Genomic DNA, 24,056 nt, shown 5'->3' on the forward strand with positions numbered 1-24,056 from the left:
GAGTAGACGTGGGATTGGAGCATTGAAATGACATTACCTTTTAACAACGTTAATTTCTTCAAAAATTACTGCTCTTCCACGTCTCTAAACCTGCTACAACAAGCCGTAAGAATCATATACCCGTCACGTCAATTATTTTTTAAAACAAAAATTTAAAGTTTGAATTATAATTATAGTATATATCGATAATCCCACCATTTCAACTGAAATCAATTAATATGGAGTAATATACAATTAAAAAGTACAATCAGAATTAATGATAATTGAAATATATTAAATTTTATGTAATTTATATTTGTATCCATTTACGGCTGCCGTTTGAAAACGTGGTCGGAGAGAGAGATGGTTTGACGGAAAGTGATGGTCCCCGAAGGGAAAAACTCTGGTTTACGTTTTACCACATTTGACAAACCCTTGAAAGCCTTTCTGTGATTAGGCTATGCCGTGCCATTTTTAGCTATGGATATTCCATCGTCTCTTTAGTTCATTACTTAACCTTCATCATCGTTACAGAAAATAAACTAGAAGAGAACAAAGAAAATTAATCATTCATCATGGCTAGAGGAAAGATCCAGATCAAGCTCATCGAGAACCCGACCAACAGGCAAGTCACCTTCTCGAAGAGAAGAAACGGTCTCTTCAAGAAAGCTAATGAGCTCACCGTTCTCTGCGATGCGAGGGTTTCCATCATCATGATTTCCAGTACTGGGAAAATCCACGAGTTCATCAGCCCTTCCACTTCGTATCACTTCTGAAACCCCTAGATCTCTTCCTTTTTCTTTTTCCAAAAACTTGAACTGAAACCCTAGATTTCTTCTAATTTTTGCAGAACGAAGCAAATGATTGATCAGTACCAGAAAACCTTGGGCATCGATGTCTGGCAAGGTCACTATGAGGTCTCTCTCCCTCCTTTCCTTATATTTTCTGCTTCGGTTTTCATCTTCGGTTACGATATTGAGAGATGCTTTGTTTTCTGTGTTCATTTTATGTAGAAAATGCAGGAGAAGTTGAAGCAGCTGAAAGAGGTTAACAGGAATCTGCGCAAGAAAATTAGGTAAACGTGAAGAATTTATTTGTTTCGGTGTGTATATATATAAAACATTATCTTTTTTAACTTGATTTTTGAATATTTGATGGGATCAATGGCAGGCAAAGGATGGGTGAATGTTTGAACGATGTAAGCACAGAGGATCTTCAAGGATTGGAGCTGGAAATGGATAACGCTGTCAAGCTTATACGTGATCGAAAGGTCCACCATTCTTAACCATATTAATCTTCTTTTTCCACTCTAGGGTTTATTTTCTTTTTTAATCCTTTAATAATCATCAAAGTCTTCATGAGTTAGGAAAATACTAAATTATATTTCATATTTAAGAAGGGTTAAATAATTGCTGTCGAAATAATAATAGCTAAAATTAAGATTTTGCTGATAGTCATTCTAGTTTAAATTAAGTTAACCAATCCTGACATTAAAAGATGTGTTCAAAATTCGAGGTTTGAAGTTTGATACAAGTTTTACTTGCTGAGCTTGAAGCGACATGATTACTTATTTACCTAGTACAGAATGTCTTTTCCAATCTATATTTATATGTAGTAAAGAATGAGCTCAATTCTTATACACAACTTTGTGTTCAGCTATATTTACTCGAACTCTCGTTTTAGTTTGAATAAAATAATAATAATAACTATATATATATATATATATATATATATATGTTGAACTTATAAACTATTTGAATCTAGTATTAAAATATTTTCTACTTATTTTGTTGCTAAAATTACTTGAGTTGAGCTTCACAATGACAAGCTTTGAATTCGAGTCTCTTTTTAGTACTAAATTCGATCAGCTTATTAGCACAAACATTTTGATACACTTTGATTTGAAGTTTTAAACCCTCTTAAGAATTATAGCATCTATTTCAAAAGAAGTGATTTTAATACTTTTTAGATATAAAACCTCTACCCGAGAGCAGGATGTGTCACAATTGGTGATTGGAACACTTTCAAGACTAATTTGAAGTCAATTCATAACATTTAAAGCACAGTCACGTCTTTGGGATCATATTTTAAAATAAAAACTTAAAAGGGCAATTGTGTTATTTTGCAAATTAGTACAAAAATTAGCTAAATTCATCAAAGGTGTCGGTATCAAGACATCTGTATCAATACCTCAATGTGATACCGATACGTTAAAGGATAATGATAACCATTTTCAGGATTGATGTTTCAAAAAATTATAAAGAATTTAGTCTCGATTCTTGATATCATGTATCAATACCTAAAGCTTAATATAAACCATATGCTTCAAATTGAAAACAATTTAGTATTGATTCTTGATATTAAGTTTCTGCCTTATAAGGGCCTTGCGTAAAAACAAATATTCTCTGCGATCCTTAGGCTTTAAGTCATATGTATGGAGTTGAAAGTTCATAACATAAACCTACTCCTCGTAGCTCCACGAAAAGCTCACATGTAGAACTCAAATGTTAGAAATCCGTTAAAGAACTCACAACAACATGCATCAAAATTTCAACAAGTATGGTGTAAGACAAACCGCTCCAGGATCTTTGGTAAGCCATTAGAAAAAAGATGATTGTAGATAAAAACGGAGTTGAAAGCATGCATATATGGAATAAGACGAAACCCCCCCCCCTATCTTGTCTTTATAGAACCACCTAATAACATGAAATAGAAAGGCCCCAGAAAATCTTTTCATTTTTCAAGAACATGGTTAATATTATAAATAAAGACTATTAATTAAGTAATTAATGTTTCAAATTACGCCACTATATAAAGTTATCTAAACCAGAAGGGATAACTAATGTTCTCTAAACCAGAAGGGATAACTGTTATACTCTCTATCATTCTAAAAGGATTCTGTCCCAAAATCACATTGTGAAGTTCAATAACAAATAATACATATGACTTAATGGATCCGTATAATGGACCATAAAGTAAAACTATTAATCAAGTAATAGTTTAACCCCAAATCTTATAATTTTATATCCAACTCAACTACGACATAATGAAAGAGGCTATTAAAAACTTGAAGGGCATAATAAAGTAAGGCCAAAAGAGAGAGGAAGGGCTCTCTTTTTCTTTCTTTTCTTATCAAGCTATTCTATTTGTTACTTCAAGAGCAGAATTGACAACAATTCTCTATCTAAATCAGAAAGAGTGAATCATAAATTATGCGTTTAACTACTTCATATGCCGTCGTTTAAACCACCATACCTTACCTATTGTACACCAATAAGACATTTTATACATATGCCCTCAATCAAAAAGGAAAGTAAATTATACTTTTAAGGAGCATGTTGTAACTTAATTTCTTCTTGTAGTTTCTCGGTTGGTGATCCTCTATCTAAAGTTGGAATTCGCATACGAGAAACAAAAAAGCATGCTAAGTCATCGAAGCTTAACAATGAAAGATAACACAAGTTAAAAATCATACTTATAATTTAAAATCAATAACAGAAACAAATTCATGATATTATACGCATGTGGAATTCATAAAATTTCTTCTTATATAGATTCCTATTAAACATATCTGCCTAAATGTATTCTTATTTGACTCCTAGATGATGTAATTGAAGGACCATCAGAGTAACTTGAGCACACAAAGTGCTATCATACACAAAGTATTATCATGATACTTGAACACACTAGGTGTGAACTTAAAATTTAAGTGTACCGACTCTATTATATATCAACTGGACCTAATTAGTTTCATAATATCAACATGACCAATCATTTAATAATTTCATATTCATGTTATCATTTCTTGATATTCATGTTTCATACTTAATTCATACCCATATACATATGCATAGTCATACAGTATAACCTTATTATAAGCATTCTTGTTAGTTCATTCTTTTTTTACCTTGGCTTCATAATCATATAAATTTGTTATCATGATTCATATATAGCATTCTTGAAATACATATTTGTGTACAAAGTACAGTTACTCCTGTCATGTATACATTTCCAACTTGGGTCATTCATTGAAAGTTCATGCCATTCGTGCTTGAACTTGAACCTTATGTATCATATTATGCACTTGAACATGTTTAGTATATAATACACATTTAGAGGACATACCCCTTTGTATACTTTTTCCACCACGAACAACTATGGCTCATAACAAATCGTTATATATATATATATATATATATATATTCAAACTTGCTTATTCATGAAAGTTCACATCATAAACATCACGATACACATACATGATCTCATGTAATTCTTGAATTTTAAATAGCATGTATAAACTTAGTCAAAGGTAATATATCTTTAAGCTTTCACCTGAGTCAGAAATGTGGCTCATACTAAGCCATTGAAGAAAAGAAATACACGATAGTTCTCTAAGGCCTCACTCTTTCACTTTTGCTTTCCCCTTGTATGACATCGCCCCCAATCCTTGGACGTTTTCATTGGAAAATTAAACATAAATTGAAGTTACTACTTCAGCACCCCAAAAAAGAAAATAATCTATATTTATTCTTTTATTTTATTCAAACTAAACTATGTGAATGACTAAAAATTATAAAGTAAAGTTAGATTTTTTGCTAATACATGTATTAAATTATAAAATATAGTTATTTTATTCAAATGTAGCATTATGGTTATATACACTCTTCAGGGAAGCTAATAGTCTAGTTTACGCTAGTCTGTAATCTGCAATTTTTGCTTTGTTATGTTTGTTGTCTTTTTAGAGTTGAATCAGCTTATTGGTATTTCTCTGTAAGCATTATTGAACTAAATATATATATATATATAAGTTTTTAGATGAAATTCCTTTTGACATGGAAGCTAACCAAATTTACGTCAATAATTATTATATTGACAGTATCGTGTGATCAGCAATCGGATTGATACTTCCAAAAAAAAGGTAATTTATATGCAAGTCTATATCTTTTGAATTTGTTGATAAATATTGAATATTATTCCATCTCATTCTTCTATATCATCTTGAATTGCAGTTGAGGAATGAGGAAGAGATACACAAAAACCTGTTACATGAACTGGTAAACATCAACTTATTAACTTTTGGCATAAAAGGAAGTCACAGATTGAGAATCCTACAGATACAGATACATATTTCAGATTTGATCCTTTCTTAAGATTGATGTTATGAATAAACTGTTTAATTAGGATGCACTGAAAGAAGATCCATACGGTTTTGTTGATAATGGAGGGGATTGTGAGACCATTATTGGATACCAAAACGGAGGTCCTCGTATATTTGCTTTACGCTTACAGCCTAGCCATCCCAGTGGAGGAGGATCAGAGATCACAACCTATCCTTTGCTCGGGTAGCATATCTATATCTCTATATATTTCTTTAGAAAGAAAGAAAAAAACTTTATTTATATTTCATGTATCCCTTGTCTTTACAATAGAATCTACTCTTGATGACTAATATATTGCCATGGAAACTAATATATATTTATATGGTGTGTACTAATACTAAAAGACTCTTCACTTTATTATGTGATTGCAAGATTCAAATTGGTATTTTTCCTATTCATTTCACTTACCTAGTAGAGATTATATATTAGTATGACTATTGATTTATGGAAATTCATTCTGTGCTTAAATAAAGTTTGAGAATTAGTATTTATATTAAAATTAAGCTCTACTTTATTCAAATATTAAAAGTTAATCGTTAGCAGTATTTGTATGTTTTGATAAAATTTATTTATTTTCGGATATATTTATCGAGTTCATAATGATTTGCTTTTAAAGTTGATATGATTTATATTAATGATAAATTTTGTCGAAAAATACTAATAATGTTAACTATTGGACTAGAGTTTTAAATGGAAAAAAAAAAGAATAAGATAAACTTTAATTTTAATTTTTTAAGTGTAAGGACTAAATGTTAAACTTCATCCGAGTATAGGTATTGACAGCATATTTAACGTTTATGGAAATACTTTGTTGTAATAGTATTGGGTTATTAATTTGGCTTAACATGTTAAATATAAGATTATGGATTAATTTAGACAATAATTTTCAGAAGCATTATGAGTTAATATAAAAAATTAGTAAATTATAAAAATAAATCAAATTACATCCAAAAACTAATTACCAACTTTCCTAACACACCAAGACTTGATTTTGAATTAATTTCCACAAGCTTTCTGTTCCTCTTTGTCCTTTACTTCTATCAGTTAATCATTTCATTTCTTTACTTTTATTTAAGGAAATTAAAAATTATATAATTATTATTAATAATAAAATATTCATAGCAACAATTTAAAATTATATTGAATAATGCTGATGTTTCCGTTAGTTCACAAGATTTGTATACCATCTACTAAATAATTTAAATTTATAAAAAATATTTTAATTTCTTTATTTCAAAAAACATTTTTTAATTATTATTAAATTTTTTAATAAAAACTAATTTAATTAAATAAACACTTTGATTTTAGTTTCTTTTTTAAAAATCAAGAAATTAAACTATTGAGCTCATTGATCAAACCAGAATAATCTAAAATTTAAAATATTTGAGTATCAAACTTAAATAATTAAATTTAAAATAACTTAAAGATAAATTTTAAATCTAAAACTGATCGAATTTTATTATTTAATATTGATAAAACTAAAAAAAATTAAATTACACTATTAAAATTTTAAAAATTAAAAATATTTTTTAAAGTGAGTGTTGTCAAATGATAGGTGCCAATCATTGTGTTTAAATTAATATTATTGCATCAATATTACTTTTAATATATTTTTATAGAAAATTATAAAATAAAAAAAAGTTTTGGGGTTTGATTTGACCCCCACTACACATGACTCTAGACCCAACTACGTTGCGCCGCAACCAACACGCAAAACAGACAGCTGAAGAATTGACCATAATGCCAATGGGCAAAAACATGTTTTCTTTTTTAATTTTACTTTTGTTTGGGATGGCATTGGATTGAAAATGGGTGAAATCATCAAATCTAATTTATCTAGTAAAAGGTAAATCTTTAAGGTCAAGTATCGGCTAATCACCTTAAGTTCTTATTCAAAATAGTCAATCGCATCTATGTACACCATTCAAAAGGAAAAGAAGAAAAACAATTCTAAGCTTTTAAGTAAATATTTTGAGTTTATATTTTTACAGTTTTAAATTATTTTTTTAAAAGTTAATGCAAGTAAAGAAAAAAGGTGAAAAAATTAAAAGGTCTAAAATGATATTGTTTAAAAGTTTGAGGGCCAAATAAATCATTATGCCTTGGGTTCTCATACTCTTGTGTTTCAGCTTTAGGTTTCCTCTTAAAACCCCTACCTTTTTGGTTCATTACTTTTCGTTTTCATGTTTCAAACCCGGAGAGGCCCAAACCGACGCTTCCGATAGAGAGAAATCGTGGGAATAGAAAGTTGTGAAGCAAAGGGTTTTTTTTTAAAGACGGCTGTTGGTTGGTTCTGCTCCTAATAATAAATGGGCGCTTTGGCTCCAATCGTTTCCACTTGGATACCTGATGATGACTTTTTGTTGAAGAACGCCATTGAGGTACATGGTTTTTTTTCTTTCCTCGCTTGGTTTCGAAGAAAATTGAGAAGGAAAGATTGGGTCTTTTTCATACTTGTTGTCAACTTCGACTTTTCTTCTGTTTGTATTTGTTGTCAACTTGGAAGTAAATATAAGCTCGTGCCCAAATTCAGTTTTTTTTTTTTTCTAGTAGCTGAATACTGATGTTCTTTCTTTTCTATTCTATCTTGCTATATTTGTTCTGTTGTGGATTTATACTGTTGCATTTCTTTTATACTGTTGCGGATTTATGGCATTGTCATTGTTCTGGGTTTATAGTATTGCAATATAAGGCGGTTGTCACTAAAAGAGTTGAAAATACTTGCATTTATAAAGTTAAGGGTTGCAAAAGGCCGAAATCTGATGATAGATGGGGCTGCTTGTGGGAATGTCATGTAGAAAGTGCACTAATTAGCATAGCTGTGATGTGCCAAAGTGTTAATTTGGAAATACTGCTTGTTTTCATAGATATAGCTGTGTAGAGCCGTAATTTTCAAAGATTGTGTGATTATCGGCAGGAAAATGGACCTAAATTGTGAAGTTTGCATGATGTTATCCCATTGCTACAATTCACTTTCTGTTTTGTTGTTTATGGTCTTTTTGAATTATGTTTCTGTTTTATGAAATCCTGATTTCGTTCTATTTTCAGGCTGGTGCTTCTTTGGAAGCTCTTGCTAAGGGTGCAGTGAAGTTCTCAAGAAAATTCACCATGAAAGAATTGCAAGATCGATGGCATTCTCTCCTTTATGATCCAGTTGTTTCCGAGGAGGTGTCTTCTCGCATAATTGAGTTTGAACGTTCTGCTCCTTCACTGCCTTTGAAATTTGGCAGGATTGGAAATTCAAAAGATGGCAAAAATTTGTTTGGAAAGAGGAAATCTGAGAGTGTGCGTAGCTGTTACTATGCATTGCGCAAAAGAATTCGGATTGAGCCTTTTAACTCGATGGATTTGAGTTTTCTTATAGCACCTAATGATGGCAACCATGTTGGGATTGAAGATGAGCCTCTACCCGGAAATTGCATGCTTGGCAATCCAATTTCAGATCATTTTGGAGTTGAAGAAACAAATATGAATATAATGAATTGTTCTTTTCCGCAAGTATTAGCTGATGATGGAGCTGCAGCGATGGATGAGTGCACAAGAGATGGCTTTCAGACTACTAATTGTAATCAAGATGATTGTTGTTTTCCTGCAGAGCAAGTTAATATACATGATGACATTCCCCACATGCTCGGAGAGAATCAGTTTTTTCTAGAGAGTGGATGTCGCATTGAGGAATTGCATGAATCCAAGGAATTGTCTGTGAACGGCTTGTTTGATGCTAATGATTTAATGGTAAAACCTTCATCTACATTTGATCAAATTAACAATGATCCAGATAATATCTGCTCTGAGTTTGAAGGCAACCAGGTCTTCAACTCACCAATGGATTGTGAGTTGTCAATCTGGGGAACTGATGAAGGCTTGTCTGCATCTGCTATTCCCGCTGATGATCATGGGGGAAAAGACCTTCAGGGAGGAGATATATATGCACTTTCGAGTGGCATCGTTGCTAAGAGTGATCATGCATCAGGACATGATGCTGTTACTACAGATACCAAGTTGGAAACTGACATACCTAGTGATGAAGTGGAAAATCAAACAGCTGATACGGAAGGTTATTTGGTGGAAATAACCAATACCCTTATGAATGATGAACCCTTTTTCATGGATGTTGACTCGAAAGATGTGATTGATAAGTCTTACTTTGATGGTCTAAGCTCGTTTTTGGCAAGTTCACCTAATAACTGTGTTCGAGATCAAATGCCGGATGTAACTGAAGCTATGGCATTAGAAACACAAGATAATCTTGCAAACATATCTTGTTCACATCTTGGAGAATTGGATGGCGTTGCAGGATCTTCCGTAGCAGATGTGCCTGTGCCCTTTGATTCTGAGGTACCAATGCTTTCTTCTGTGTTAACTTCAAATAGTCAGTTCCCTGAGCGGATTAATGGTGTCATTTGTTGCACCTTAAATACCGAGGACCCAGAAATCCCATGCAATGAAGGTGCTGTCTTCTCCAAACAGCTGTGCCCATCAGTTGCTTCCTCGACACAACACATTTTCAAAGAAGCTGACAATCCATTATCTGTTGCACGTGCAAAAGATATTCCTGGGGGTCAGAAAACTAGAGATGGAGGTACCCTCCTGCTTCAGAGAGATCAAAGAGATCCAGGACAATCTAATGGATCTTCTCAAATGAAAGAATCAAAGACGAAACCAGAAATGGATCAACTCCATCCAGTTGGTGATTGCAGAGTTAAATGTGAGGATTCCTCATGTGTAGCACCTAAACCTGATGGTTTTCTGGCAAGAGGTTCAGCTCAAATTAATTCCAAAAATATTAGCGAAGGCACTTCCCACCTGACACTGCCAAAGGAAAAGAGTGAAAATATTATGCCAGGAAAGCATTTGAGTCATTGTTCTGCTGATTCTTTACAAGAGAAACCACGTCTTTGTTCTGATAACCGCAATAGTTATTCACTGGTGAATTCTTTTGCCATTAAACAAGAAGTGGATGCTCATGAAAAGGCTAAAGTTCAACAAGCTTCAAGTGCAGAGGTGGGATCCATGGATATTATTTCTCCAGAACCAGTTGTTGATCCTCCTCCTCTAGATCTAGAAGAGCTAGTGATTGAAAGTGATGATGATGTTCCTTATTTCTCAGACATCGAGGCAATGGTATGCCTTAAATTATGACTGGTTGTCACTCTCGACATAGTCATCATTATTGACTGCATTTATTCATGTTGTTTTATGCATTATGAACAGATCCTTGATATGGATTTGGATCCAGATGACCAAGATTTGTGTGATCGGGAAGGTAGTATGTCGACCGAATAAATTTTAAATTGCAAACTTGTATCTGTGATTGTTCTTCTGCCTGTAGTTTGATAACATCTGATTTAACTTACCTCCATCTATAATATTGGGAAAAATGTTTTTTTAAAATGTTATTTTTCTTCTGTCTCCACTTGTTGTGGGTTTAAATTTCATCTTTTCGTATTTGAATCTGGAGTCTTCTAGAAATTTGGAAGATAATTTTTACTTTCTGTGCAGTTGCAAGATATCAGAACGAGGATATGAAAAGAGCAATTATAAGGTTGGAGCAGGCTTCTCAGTCTTACATGCAAAGGGCAATCGCATCCCATGGTGCTTTTGCCGTTTTATATGGCCGACATTCCAAACATTACATTAAGAAACCTGAGGTATTCTATGATTAAGAAGTCCTTTTAAGCTTTTCTTCCATATGCGTACCTTTTACAGTTCTCCTCGCTGTAAAACCAAGTCCAATGAGGGAATCATGAACTTACTAAACTTTTACGCTTACACAACTTCACCGAAGTTCCGTGGTTTTATTTTTGGAATTTTCTATCCAAAGCTAGTGGCAGTTTAGTTTTTTTCTTCTTAGGTAAGTAGTTAAAAATTGACTCTGTACTTTTCAATTTTGATTGTGCAGATTTTACTCGGTAGAACGACAGAAGATTTTGTTGTTGACATCGACTTGGGAAGTCAAGGGTGTGCTAATAAAGTGTCAAGGCGGCAGGTACAATATGCCATTACACACACACACACACGAAGCAATTACTGCTGGAAATAGTTATAACCCTTATACTAACTCTAGGGTTCCTCTCATGTATTTTAGGCAATTATCAAGATGGAAGAAGATGGATCATTTCATCTTAAAAATCTTGGCAAGTGTTCGGTATCGATAAATAGTAAGGATGTAGCTACAGGACAGAGCCTGGCCCTTAATTCCAATTGTTTGATTGAGGTGCTGTTTTGATTTCCTTTTCATTAATATTATATGGTAATGTGTATTAGACATGGTGACATGCATACTTATATGCAGTACACATTTGTCCTCCCCATGTTGACCTGCTGTAAATGATGATTTTGCAGATAAGGGGAATGCCGTTCATCTTCGAGACGAACCAAACTCGCATTAAGCAGTATTTGAATGGTAAGTTGACGAACTCGGGAGCCTTTGTGAAAATGTCATGTTGGAGATGATGAATTGAGAATTGCTTCTCCCAATGCAAAACCCTGTGTAATTAAAACAAGTTTGAGAAGGAAAAGAAATTGTAATCAGTTGAGAAATTCAATAAGAGTCACAGTTAATCTCTTTTACACTGCAACATTAAAAGCAATCCTTTGCTTCAGCAAATTGATAAGCTACTGGAAAATGGTTCATATGTTAAGTTTAATCTGGTCAAATGCATTGCGAATCAAGCTATAGACTGGATTGAGGGTTAGATTAATCAATACAAAAATCAATTCGAGCCGTTCAATGTATAGGCCTAATATTATATCAAGTTTTGTCTTGTTGACGTGTGCAACACTGCAATGTGATCAAAGTTGTGTGTGTGTATAATGGAAACACACACATGGCTTTATATCAGCTTGCATTGACCGTAATGATAAAAAGCTGGAATCAAGCATTTAGTTTTTGGAATTATGCATTTGTATGCCGAGAAAGAAAGAAAAAAAAACCTGAAACAAACAAAAATTGCAATTACATTAGAAGAAATATGCTTTGGATAAATCTAACCCGTAGATAGGTCAACTATGTAACCTGTAATCCAGCAAGTCCCAGCTAATAATGGTACCAACCAACCAGTTGTGTCACGTGGTCCCCACTATCCTTGTAAAAGAAACCTAGAGATTGAAAACTTGATGCTGCCACTTGTGAAGCACCTGATGTAATTACCAACTGAGATTATGGTACTTAACAGCACTCTGCAATTATTGTTATTCTTCCTTTTAGTACTCACCGGCAACTTATACGAACAATGAGAAACTAAGGTTTAGCACAGTTGATCTATGCATTCAGCTTCTGAAACTTACATCTAGCAGTTCCAGAACTCGAAACTTCGACACTTGCAAGCTCTTATGTATGATTAAAGTTATTAAAGTATATGATTTCTCTCTTTCTTAAAGATGAAGTATTGTAATTGTTTTAAATTGCTGAGCCTGCAATCACCTGCCAAGACTCATCAAGTATGCACAATAGGCAATAACTATATAGTTGAAAAGAACAAACATTTGCTTCTTCATTCAACTATGAATATATCTTCAAACAAATTCAACATTTCCAGAAACAAAAGCAAAAGATGACGATACAGTGAATATATATATACCATCTCGAATTCTTCTCTCTTTTTCACCGGGATATATCAGAAACATCGCTCGGAAACGGTTTATTGTACACGAGCATGATGCTCTCACTGAACAAGTTTGATGAACTATATATATATTGCACAATGCACACTGAGCGACTAAAATAACAAAATGGAATGGTACATGATAAGCAAAAAAAGATTTTAAACCGACTAGTTATGGAGCTTTGTGGGATTGCAAGGTAAAGCACATGCACTTATCTTTCATCGCTTCGGCTTCACTTCCGTACTCTTTGAATTTATATTCATCCTGTTTAAAACTAGGGGGAACTTTGCCCTCGCTGTAGCATTGATTACATAGACTGAAATGAGACTTCACTTCCTTAAACCGAGAACCAATGACCGGGTAACGGCAAACTGAGCAAACCTGGCGTCCATGACGGTTCCTATCTCCGGTTTCTAACTTCAAGAGAGTGGACATGATACCAAATCCCCAATCTGGATCATCGAACATGGCAAGAAATTCACTGAAAGATACCATTGAGGAATCCGTTTCTCCATGAGCTTCCAGCATTTCACTAATTCCACGAGCAGGAACATAAATAGCCCTCAAAAGTTTAATGTACTGTACAGCATCCACCTTTCTAATCTGGGAACCCCCTTCGTTTACTGGCCGCCATAAGAGTGCATCAAAGGCAATCCTTTTTCGTTTATCTGGAGGTCCATTACAGATGGGGGCAAGAACAGCATAAAACATGCCCAAGTCCACCCTGCCTGATTCAGTTTCATCCAAGACAGAGAGGATTCTCTCATTTATAGCTTTGACAGCACCTTGAAAGGTTTCGGGTTTTAGAAAATGAAGTAATCTGCGTAGAGTTTCTTCCAAATTAGGCTTGCGAATGGATTTCTGAGGAGCTCCACCACCAGAGTAGGAGATTGGCACATCAGTTTCACTAATTTCCTTCTTCAAAAGATCTACATCGCACCGGCTCAATCTAGTAATTCTCTGGAAAGCCCTAATCTGAATAGCATTTCCTAAATCCTGCCTCAATGTAGTCTTCTCACCCACCGTCTTGAATTTTGATGGCTCCACTACAACAAAAGCCCCTTCTCCATTTGCACCACCATTACTCTTTACCTTCTTCTTCTTCTGCAACTGTTTCATATGGTAAATGGCATCATGCAACTCAACCCTATTCGTCATTTTTAAAGCCTCCTTCAAAGCTTTCTTAGCTTCTTCAGTTTCTCCAGCCCCCAACAAAGAAACAGCCTTGTTGAGCTGTGCCCGCCAATGATTCGGCCACACCGCTAAAACCCTAGTGTACATCTCGGAAGCTCTCTGAAACCTACCCAAATCCATGTAAAGACCACCTAGATTATACAAAGCATCAACATGACCTGGATTCAAATCAATAGCTTTCTGGAAAACCTCAATGGCCCTCTCATCCTCACCGAGAGCATGCAAAGCCGAAGCCAAATCACAATGTGCATCGGCATAATCTGGTTTCATGAAAATAGCCTCTTCTAAAGCCTTAACAGCTGCCCTATATTCCCCAACCCCAAAAAGAGCACTACCCAAAAGTTTCAGGGCTCTAAAATGTGTAGGACAAAGAATAGCAGCCTCCCTGTAGTACTCACAAGCACTTAAAACCATACCTTCTCCTTCAAGAGCAATCCCAAGATTGACATGAATTTGAGGAAGCAAGTAACCCCATTGATTCCCACCTGTCTCAGCTGATTCCAATGCCAACAAAAACTCATCTTTAGCTTCTTTACACTTCCCCAACAAATACAAACAATTTCCAGCTCTAAAATGTGGCCTCACATCAGTTGGCTGCAATTCACAAGACCTTTTGAAACTAATCAGAGCTTCTTTAAACAATTGGTGCTCGTACAATACCCTTCCAATGGCCATTTGTCCATCAAATGCTTCTTCTCTTGACCTTGCTCCATCGGCTCTACTTCTTAAAGCTCCCAATTCTTTGACAAAAATGGCGTAATCAGGTCCTGATTCTTCCCAATATACCCTTTTCTCCGAGAGCTCTGCAGAGGGACCTAATTCCCTTGACCAACCGGCATCCGAATACGCATCAAAGTTGTCGTTTTTAAATTTCCCATCTTTCGCTTGCCTTGATTTCAATCTCTTCAACAGAATTTCCAACTCGTCGACGAGCTTCCACGTGTCGTCGAAAACTATGTCGTGGTGCGGGGACACCGCCCACGCCGCCGTCCGTTGCTTCCTCTGCGACTCCGTTACTCTCTCATCCGCAATTGACGAAGACGCCTCGCAAATTATCGAGGCGCCTTTGGTCTCGTCGGGATTGAGATCGAGACCCAGCGCGTCGAAGTCACGGTCGACGTCACCAGCTCCGTCGTCGTAAGTTCTCAACAACCCGTCGTAAGTTAAGCCCCTTTCGCCGTCGATGAACTCCCCGTATGTCCGGAAGACTTCGTCGAGGATAGCGTTGATCTGTTCGTCGCTGAATTTCACCCTGGGATTAACGGCGACAACCAACGCTGCCATTTCGTCCCTGTTGAGACCCCCATCACGGTTGTTGTCGAATTGCTGAAAAATCCTCTTCACCTTCTCCGATCTACTCCCTCGCGTCGCCATTCCTTCAGCCCTTATTTTTTTTCCTCTCTTTTCTCTGAAAATGAAAATGCTAGCCAAAGCTAATCCCCAAAGCTAAGCTTCGAAATGAGGGACCAAAGAAAAAGGGAAAAAATGGGCTTTTTGCTTTATATAAATTAGAAAATATTAAGGAATATTAACAATAATTGCTCGTTAGAGAGAGAGGGGTCGATTCAAAATCTGTTTTAGTTAGGTTTAATTTTAAAGTTTCAAACTTTGATTGGATCTGAGAAGTGAGGGAACTAAGTAAAGGGAAAGAAAGGGAAGGGCTGGTGAGGAAGATGATTTTTTTTCCTGATTTTTTCTAGTTCAGAAGACGAGGGTGTGTTGGCAACAACAAAAGAAATCCCACAAAAAGCAGAGGTTTTTTTTCTTCCTGATGTTTGAGGAATAGTTTTGATTTTATTGGGTGGATTGTTTTTAGGATAAAATTTAAAAAAAAAATAATGGGAGAAAAGGAGAGAGAAAAAGATGGTTTGTTGGCAGTTGAGGCTGTAAAACAAAAGGAGCTTATTTTGAGGCGAAAAAGTGCACTAATTAGTAATTACTGTCAACTGCCTGCAATTATCATCGCCCTTTCTTTCCATCACTGTAATTGCAAAAACAAAGTGAATTTCGTTAGGACAGTATTATCAATATTTTAATTTATTGTAAAAATATTTGTTCAAAATATAATTTTTTACGAATATCAATCTAACATTTTATTATAAATTTGAACGGTTAACGTGCATAAAAAATCAACATTCAATGAATACACAATATATAATCTAAATATTTTTATTTTCGAATAATTCATATTAAATATTAAATTCTAATTTTAAATTATTCAAAAATTCAATAAAATTGAATTTTTAGAGTTTAAACAACCCTAACCCACTAAGTAACTCGTTAATCTATTAAGCTTTAGCCCATTTAAAATCAGAATGTTCACGTATTTATTGTATGTGAATATATATATATATATATATATATATAATATAGTAGATGTATAAATGATATCGTATAAAGTCACAAAATATAAAAATAGAATTATATGTTTGGATATGGATATTCATATATCTAATTTTATAGATCATAGATTTAGTAATGTAATATCTGATATTTAAAATTTCAGATCAATAAATATATGATATCTGAAAATGCACACCTCTAATAGTTGTCGACTGGATCACTACTACCCACTTTTTTTGTCATCATACCCCAAGATCGATCGTCCTCCCTTGTCATCATCGTACGAAATTCGTAAATCTCTTTAAACAATTGGTGATTTAAATAGTAACACAGGTTTGTCGATCACAACAAACCAATAAACGATGATTGGTGAACTACGAAGCATAATTTAAGAGGACTTGGAGATTTGGACATTTCATACTACGAAAAGGAGGTGATCTATGAGTGAAAGCTGGATGAAAAAAAGGATAGACACTGATGATTGATTCGATAGTATAAATTTGTTAACAACAATGAATTATTGGGTGAGTTGGAGATTTGGGGATGAGAGGTTTGGTGATTATAAAATAGGATTTTCTGGATTTTTTTTTTGGGAAGAGTTTAGATATATTGATTTTTGTAAGAAAACTAAAGATTTTAATTAAAAACCAAGTCGTGCGTCATGCATTTGTTGAATAATGATTTTTGTTGTTGTTGTTGAAGTTGAGTTTTAAAATGACGAAATAAAATGTTAAATATTTGTTCTGATAAGAAAAATGTTAATTACCTAAAATAAAATATATTGGGATATTTTATTTTTCAATTAAGCCTACAATTATTCGAAACGTTTTAACATTTATATAGGGTTAAAATTTCAAATCAATTTTTTAAATGAACTTTTGTATAACATTTTTACTTTATTGTCAATTTGTCATCAGGGTAGTCTAAGGTCTGACGTGAACATTTTCTATTAATAATATTTCCAAAATATTAATTTTTTTTCGGGTTTGATTTAAGTTTAATGTGTAAATTAATAATTTTAATAAATTAATAAGTTAATAATTTTCCGAATGATTCTTTAATAAATTTATAGTCCCTTTAATATTATAAATTAATAATTTTATAAAATTACAAATGTAACTACGACAACTTAGTGAAATATGATGCTATTATTGTTTGCTTCTCATTAAAACTTAAATTTAGTTGTATTTCATCTTTAACTTTTTTATTGTACCAAAAAGTTTTGATGTTGCGTTCTCATACTGCAATAAAAAAATTGTGAAGAATTGTTGCCGCTATGAGTGTTTCATTTCACGTAATTGATCGTTACTTTTAATTTGGATTGACTAATTATGAATGTTTGATGTTGTTTATATATTGATTAATTTTCTTACCGTTCATGAACTTATAATAAGTTTTAACTAGTATTATGTACTACAATGAACTTTACTTTTTTATGGACATGTATTATATTTAAGTAATCACATTGTACGTTAACATCATTCAATTGGTTAATATAATGTTTATGTTTTATTCATGAAAAACAATGTAGGTTCGTTGAATAAAAAAATCTCTTTAAATTAATAAATTATTAATTTATCGATTAATTAATATCTCTTTAAATTTATAAAATTTTGTAAAAATAATATCTCTTTAATTAATTAGTCAATACATTGTTAATTTTGTAAAAAATTGACTGTATTTTTCTATTTAAGTCAATTATTTTTCGTTCAATCATGATTTTGGTAAATGGATGGTTCAATCACTAATATTACGTATTTCTTTTACTTTATTTAACAAAAATTCTTTTTAATGAATATAATATTTTGAAAATTTTATCTCACATAATTTCCCCCTATCATATAAAGTTTAATATTACTTTATTTTTTTCATGGTAAATTATGGTTTCATTGAAGATTCAAGCAGTGTACAAAGCTTTACAATCCAGAGCAATACGTTGTGATACATACAGTAGATAAAAGCCTGACTTAATTATGGTAATAATATTTTTTAAATCTTTTTATTTTTAAAATGTTACTCAAACGATATTATTCGTTAAAATGGTATATATTTTTTAGTAAAAATGTGTTGATGTGAAAATATTTGCCGAAAGGTGTGTTTTGGAGGAAATGCTTTGCCTACGTGGTTGGGATAATTTGTCCCACGTTGAAGTCATCTAAGGATAAAAAGAAATATATGAAGAATAATGAGTCAAAAACATAAAAGAAAAAAATACAAATTTTATTCAAAAATAAAAGTTACAAAATAGTTACGTAACTAATTATTTATATTTTTCAAACTAAACAATATCATATAATCGAATGATCAATTTTATAACACTTTTAAGTAGTATCTGTTCTAAATACTCTCAACCATTTAACAATGAAAGTTCAATCTCCCTTGCAGCCGCAGGTGCTCGAACTCATGACCTCTAGAAACAATAACGATCTTTTAACCATTGAGATAAGTTAATTCATGTATATTTTTAAAAAAAATACAAAAGAACATTTTAAAACCAAAATCCAGGAGAAATATTTTTAAAATATAAAATCAATGATTAGATAATTAATAAACTATCCATCAAATAATATTTTATGGACTTATTCAGTTGAATGAAGCATGTTGATTCATTCTATTCAATTTTTTAACGATTTATATTAAAGGAGAAAAAAGAATTTTTATTTTTAATAAGTATTAAATTTATAATCTAGAAAAATAGGGATGTACCAATAACTCAATTAAAACTTTTAATTATATACTCTAAAGACTATTAACCAACTCATTCTATTGGAAAATCACGTAAATATAAAATAGCACATCTAGATACCTCCCAATAGATATCTCTCTCTACATATATAGTTAACGGTGATTACTTAGCATATTTACTTATATTTAATGACTTGTTCTTATTTTATGCATTACATGTAAAACAAAAAAGTGTGAAATTGCAATGATGCCAGTAAACCGACGTCCAAGTCACATCGTCACATGAAATCTAAAGGAAAAAGACAAGTAACGCGATGAAACTGAAAGACGTAAAATGAATGGTAAGTATTTGAATGAATAGAGTTAAATTAAATAAAAAAAAATTATATTGTTTAAGTTAGTGGATGTTATTTTATATTTTATATTTTATTTTAAAAGATTAATTCAAGTTGAGTTTAATTGATTTTAATTATTTGAATTTTTGTTTAATTTTATTTGTAAATATTTATAATGTTGCGGTACTATTTGATTTCAATTTAAATAATTTTCTATAAACTATATATATTATACATATAATTTTCCTCATATTTTTTGAGTTAATTACATCATATGTACTCAAAGTATGACCTTTATTTTAAATTGGTTCCTTAATTTTTAAAAATTATAATTCCATCCCTAAATTATGTATATCATTCTAAATTAGTCCCCAAACTAAGATCTTAATTCTAAATTGGTCCCCAAACTTTTTGAACATTTCAATTCATCCCCAAACTATGATATTCATTCTAAATTAGTCCCCAAACTTTTTTGAACATTTCAATTTCATCCCAAACTATACATATATACTAATCACATCCATTGTTAATAAAACCATTAGGCCAAGTTATATTACTGTATGTTTGGGGAAAAATTAGGTTAAACTACGGTTGAAACTAATTACATATTTGGATGGAATTAGAATATTCAAAAGTTTGAGGACCAATTTAGGAAGATGGTCATGGTTTAGGGAAGAAATTAGAACTTCACAGGTTTAAGGACTAATATAGAATGAGAGCTATAATTTGAGGATGAAATTAGAATATTTAAAAGTTTAAGGAAGGGTTATAGTTTGAGGAGATACGATGGAATTAACTCTATTTTTTCATATGCGATATACATATATCGTATAAGGTTGAGAGAGTCAACTCGAACTTGAAAATAAATGTACTAATTATTAAAAATAAATAGTTATTCCAATTTTATTTTATGGTCGACACAAATTTAAATTTTTTTTAGTCGAGTTGAGTTTATGAAATACAAATCAAGTCAAATTTTAAACATCAAATCGAATAAAAAAATATAAAATTGTTCAATCGAGTTACTCGATTGTACACATAATCATATTTCCACGGACACCTTCTGAACCATTGTTGGGATTGGTCTGTTTAATACGATCAGTTCGACGAGGATACGTTTTGAATCGCTCGTTTACTGTTTAATTGGCCTAACTAGGACCCCTGAAGACTTTTGAATCGCGAACTTAAAGAATTAGGCTAAAGAATTCGGCCAAGTAAGTTTGCAATCAAATTGAACCCTAGTATTTATAACTTTAGAAAAAACTACGATTGTGCTATATCTCATATAAAAAATTGTAAAAATAACGTTTTACGATTTAAAACACAATAATAAACCCAAAAGAAGATAGGCCAGCATTCATCTAAAAAAAGAAGATGGACCAGCTCATTGAGGTTCCAATATTCTCAAACATTTTAGTTATTCGTAAGAACCTTATGTCAGCTAAGCTAATGTTTGATCACCAATCTATTCCAAAGGTCAATCTTTGTATAAGGTCCTATACTATGTGTTTTTTGCAAATTTAATCCTTCTACTATGATGTAATCATCTTTAATCCTCAACTTTTTGGAACGTGCATTTCAGTATATTCCTGTTAATTATGGCTTTTATTTTTTAAACATAGAATAACGTGACATGTATTGTTTGACATTTTTCGTGCAACATTTTTTTCACATTCGAAAATATAAAAAAAGAAAAGAAAAGATGTATAATATTTGATCGACTATAAAGAAATATTATGATATTTATGTCATATCACATGTTTAAAAAATAAATTATTTAATAAAATTAACGAGAAAAATTAACAACAAGACTGAAATAAATATTTCAAAAAGGGAGTAGGAATGAAAAGATTGTAATAGATGGAATTATTCGTTAAAAATCCATTACAATACATTTTAGTGGTTAAGAGATTGTCATTATTTCTTTAGGTTTCGAGTTAGAGTATCACGTATATAGGGTACGATTGTTTAAAGTCAAAAGGTTGAGAAAATGCATTGTAGAGAGACCTCAGTGGTTAAGGGATTGTTGTTGTCCCTTGAGGTCCACGGTTAGAACATCACGTATGCAGGAGTGTGAACGTTCAATGTCAAATACCTTAATGGTTAAGAGATTGTTATTATCTCTTAAAATTTCGGGTTAGAGCATCACATATATAAAATTATAAACACTTAATATCAAACGACCGAAGGTCAATAAATAAATATTATCTTATATTTACCTAGATTAATAAAAAATTTAATGTTAAAAAAGCAAATCCTAAGTACCCAATTGGCGAATCCTGGAGAACTTGTCTTTACAGTTGGTGGTTACAAAGACAAATGAAAAGAAAGTAAAGCAGGGAAAACTGCAAAGTAGCAACTTTTGTCTTGGTGTAAAAGGAAATCACGAATCATTCTTTTAGTTACGGACAACTAAGATGGAATATATTTCATACATCCCAAAATAAAGATACATCAATTCCTTCAAACACAAGCTCAAACCCTAAAATAAAAAATTAAATCCTTTTATTCTTTTTAAATATTTGTTTAAATGCATTTGGATCACCATAAGCAGAATTAACCATAACAAAGCACAAAATAATTAAAATTAAAACCAGAACAAATTAATGCATCGCACGCGACTCCACATGCGTGTGGGATTCACGAAGGCAAGCCACCATTAATCCTCTCCTCTACCCTCGTCTAAGAGTCATTCACCATAAAGAGCTCCCAAGCTGACAAGCCTTAATATCATCTTACAATACTCACCAAAAATGTCAGCCCGTTGTACCTTTCTTCTCTCAATCCTACTCATATTTGCTTCACAGCCATATCACATTATCCTCACCTCCGCCGCTGCCGGTCGGTGGCAGCTTCTGCAGAAAAGCGTTGGCATCTCCGCCATGCACATGCAACTGCTCAAAAACGATCGTGTCGTTATGTTCGATAGAACTGATTTCGGGCCATCTAATCTGCAGTTGTCGAATGGGAAATGCCGGAATGACCCGACCGACACTGCTATCAAAGTAGATTGCACCGCTCATTCGGTGGAGTACGATGTTTTGACCAATAAGTTCAGAGCTCTCACGGTCCAAACCAACGTCTGGTGTTCTTCGGGAGCCGTCACGCCTAACGGTAATCTGGTCCAAACCGGCGGTTTCAACGACGGCGAGCTTCGTGTCAGGGTTTTCACCCCATGCGGGAGCTGCGATTGGCTAGAAACACCGAATGGATTGGCGGCGAGCAGGTGGTATGCCTCCAACCATATCTTGCCAGATGGAAGACAAATCGTTGTCGGTGGTCGGGGGCAGTTTAATTACGAGTTTGTTCCTAAAAACAAGGACGGCAACACATTCAAGTTGTCTTTCTTGTCGAAAACCAATGAACGAGGAGTGGAGAACAATCTCTACCCTTATGTTTTCCTCAATGTCGATGGGAACTTATTCATTTTCGCAAACAATCGTGCTATTTTGCTCGATTATGTGAACAACAAAGTGGTGAAAACTTATCCAAAAATACCAGGTGGCCAGCCTAGAAGCTATACGAGCACAGGCTCGGCTGTTTTGCTGCCATTGAAGAACTTGACCGCACGGGATATTCAGGCTGAAGTTTTGGTCTGTGGTGGTGCTCCAAAAGGATCATTTATCCAAGCATTAAGAGGTGAATTCGTTAAAGCTTTGGACACTTGCGCCAGAATCTCAATAAACGACCGAAAACCACAATGGATCCTCGAAACTATGCCGATGGCTAGAGTCATGGGTGACATGATATTGCTTCCGAACGGCAACGTTCTGCTCATTAACGGAGCCGGTTCCGGGGCAGCAGGATGGGAACTGGGGAGGAATCCGATCTTGAATCCGGTCCTATACAGACCTAATAACAACATCGGATCACGGTTCGAGACGCAAAATCCGACAAAGATTTCTCGGATGTACCATTCGACGGCGGCATTGCATCGTGATGGCAGAGTTTTGGTCGGCGGAAGCAATCCCCACGCATTTTACAACTTTACGGGTGTACTTTTCCCTACTGAACTAAGCTTAGAAGCATTCTCTCCGGGGTATTTGAACGCTAAATTCAACAATTTCCGACCCACCATTGTTGCTCCAAAGTCGATGTCAACGATCAGATACTGTAAGAAATTGACAGTTCAAGTGATTATTACAGGGAGATTAGCTAAAAACTTGGTGTCGGTGACAATGGTGTCACCGGCTTTCAACACACATTCGTTCTCCATGAATCAAAGGTTGCTTGTACTCGACAATGACAAGATGACGGCTTTGAGGAAATCAAGGTATAACATTGAAGTTACGACTCCAAGTTCCGGTAACCTTGCGCCTGCTGGGTATTATCTTCTGTTTGTGGTTCATCAAGACATACCCAGCCAAGGCATTTGGGTGAAGTTGCAATAAAACACGACAATTTATTCAAGTGTCCAAAATAATAATTAATTTTGATTAATGTGTTTATTTTGACAATGTTGTAATTGTAATGTTGTCCTCTACAAACAAACAAATGTATTTACAAATTAGAATGTAATGTTTCAGAGGATATTCTGTAACAGTTCCGTAAATTTAATGATTATTTTATAATTATTTGAAAATTATAATGATTATATTGTAAATTTAAAAAACTTAAGTAGTCAAAAAGATTATTTCAGAATAGTTTAGTACCGTTTATGTACTTTACCCTAATTTTCTAAGCTTGAGCCCAATGGAGTACCATAGCTAAATTTTGGGCTATTGGAGCTCTCAAGAAAGCAAAAAATCTGTAG

At 33.3% G+C, this 24,056-nt stretch overlaps 4 protein-coding genes across 4 annotated transcripts; 3 read left to right on the forward strand and 1 right to left on the reverse strand.

The window, feature by feature from the left end:
• The first annotated feature begins 476 nt into the window (after window positions 1-476).
• On the forward strand, window positions 477-5,495 carry LOC120197875 (floral homeotic protein PMADS 1-like). The gene is made up of 7 exons (XM_039199274.1): window positions 477-742; window positions 830-896; window positions 993-1,054; window positions 1,150-1,249; window positions 4,856-4,897; window positions 4,989-5,033; window positions 5,161-5,495. The coding sequence occupies exons 1-7, from the start codon at window positions 555-557 to the stop codon at window positions 5,323-5,325; spliced, it is 669 nt and encodes a 222-aa protein (XP_039055205.1). The 5' UTR covers window positions 477-554; the 3' UTR covers window positions 5,326-5,495.
• A 1,791-nt stretch (window positions 5,496-7,286) lies between these two features.
• LOC120198388 lies at window positions 7,287-11,715 on the forward strand. The gene is made up of 7 exons (XM_039199740.1): window positions 7,287-7,519; window positions 8,187-10,262; window positions 10,353-10,404; window positions 10,641-10,789; window positions 11,041-11,127; window positions 11,227-11,355; window positions 11,484-11,715. Exons 1-7 carry the CDS (start codon window positions 7,448-7,450, stop codon window positions 11,592-11,594), a joined length of 2,676 nt encoding a protein of 891 aa, XP_039055671.1. The 5' UTR covers window positions 7,287-7,447; the 3' UTR covers window positions 11,595-11,715.
• Window positions 11,716-12,740: 1,025 nt separating this feature from the next.
• On the reverse strand, window positions 12,741-15,652 carry LOC120198325 (uncharacterized TPR repeat-containing protein At1g05150-like). The gene has a single exon (XM_039199666.1). It carries the CDS (start codon window positions 15,312-15,314, stop codon window positions 12,918-12,920), a length of 2,397 nt encoding a protein of 798 aa, XP_039055597.1. The 5' UTR covers window positions 15,315-15,652; the 3' UTR covers window positions 12,741-12,917.
• Window positions 15,653-22,023: 6,371 nt separating this feature from the next.
• LOC120197955 (aldehyde oxidase GLOX-like) lies at window positions 22,024-23,808 on the forward strand. The gene has a single exon (XM_039199352.1). The coding sequence runs from the start codon at window positions 22,057-22,059 to the stop codon at window positions 23,692-23,694; it is 1,638 nt and encodes a 545-aa protein (XP_039055283.1). The 5' UTR covers window positions 22,024-22,056; the 3' UTR covers window positions 23,695-23,808.
• Window positions 23,809-24,056: the final 248 nt, after the last annotated feature.

The sequence above is a fragment of the Hibiscus syriacus genome, unplaced genomic scaffold, assembly GCF_006381635.1.
Source record: "Hibiscus syriacus cultivar Baekdansim isolate YM2019G1 unplaced genomic scaffold, ASM638163v2 tig00117056_pilon, whole genome shotgun sequence".
NCBI classification, from domain to species: domain Eukaryota; kingdom Viridiplantae; phylum Streptophyta; class Magnoliopsida; order Malvales; family Malvaceae; genus Hibiscus; species Hibiscus syriacus.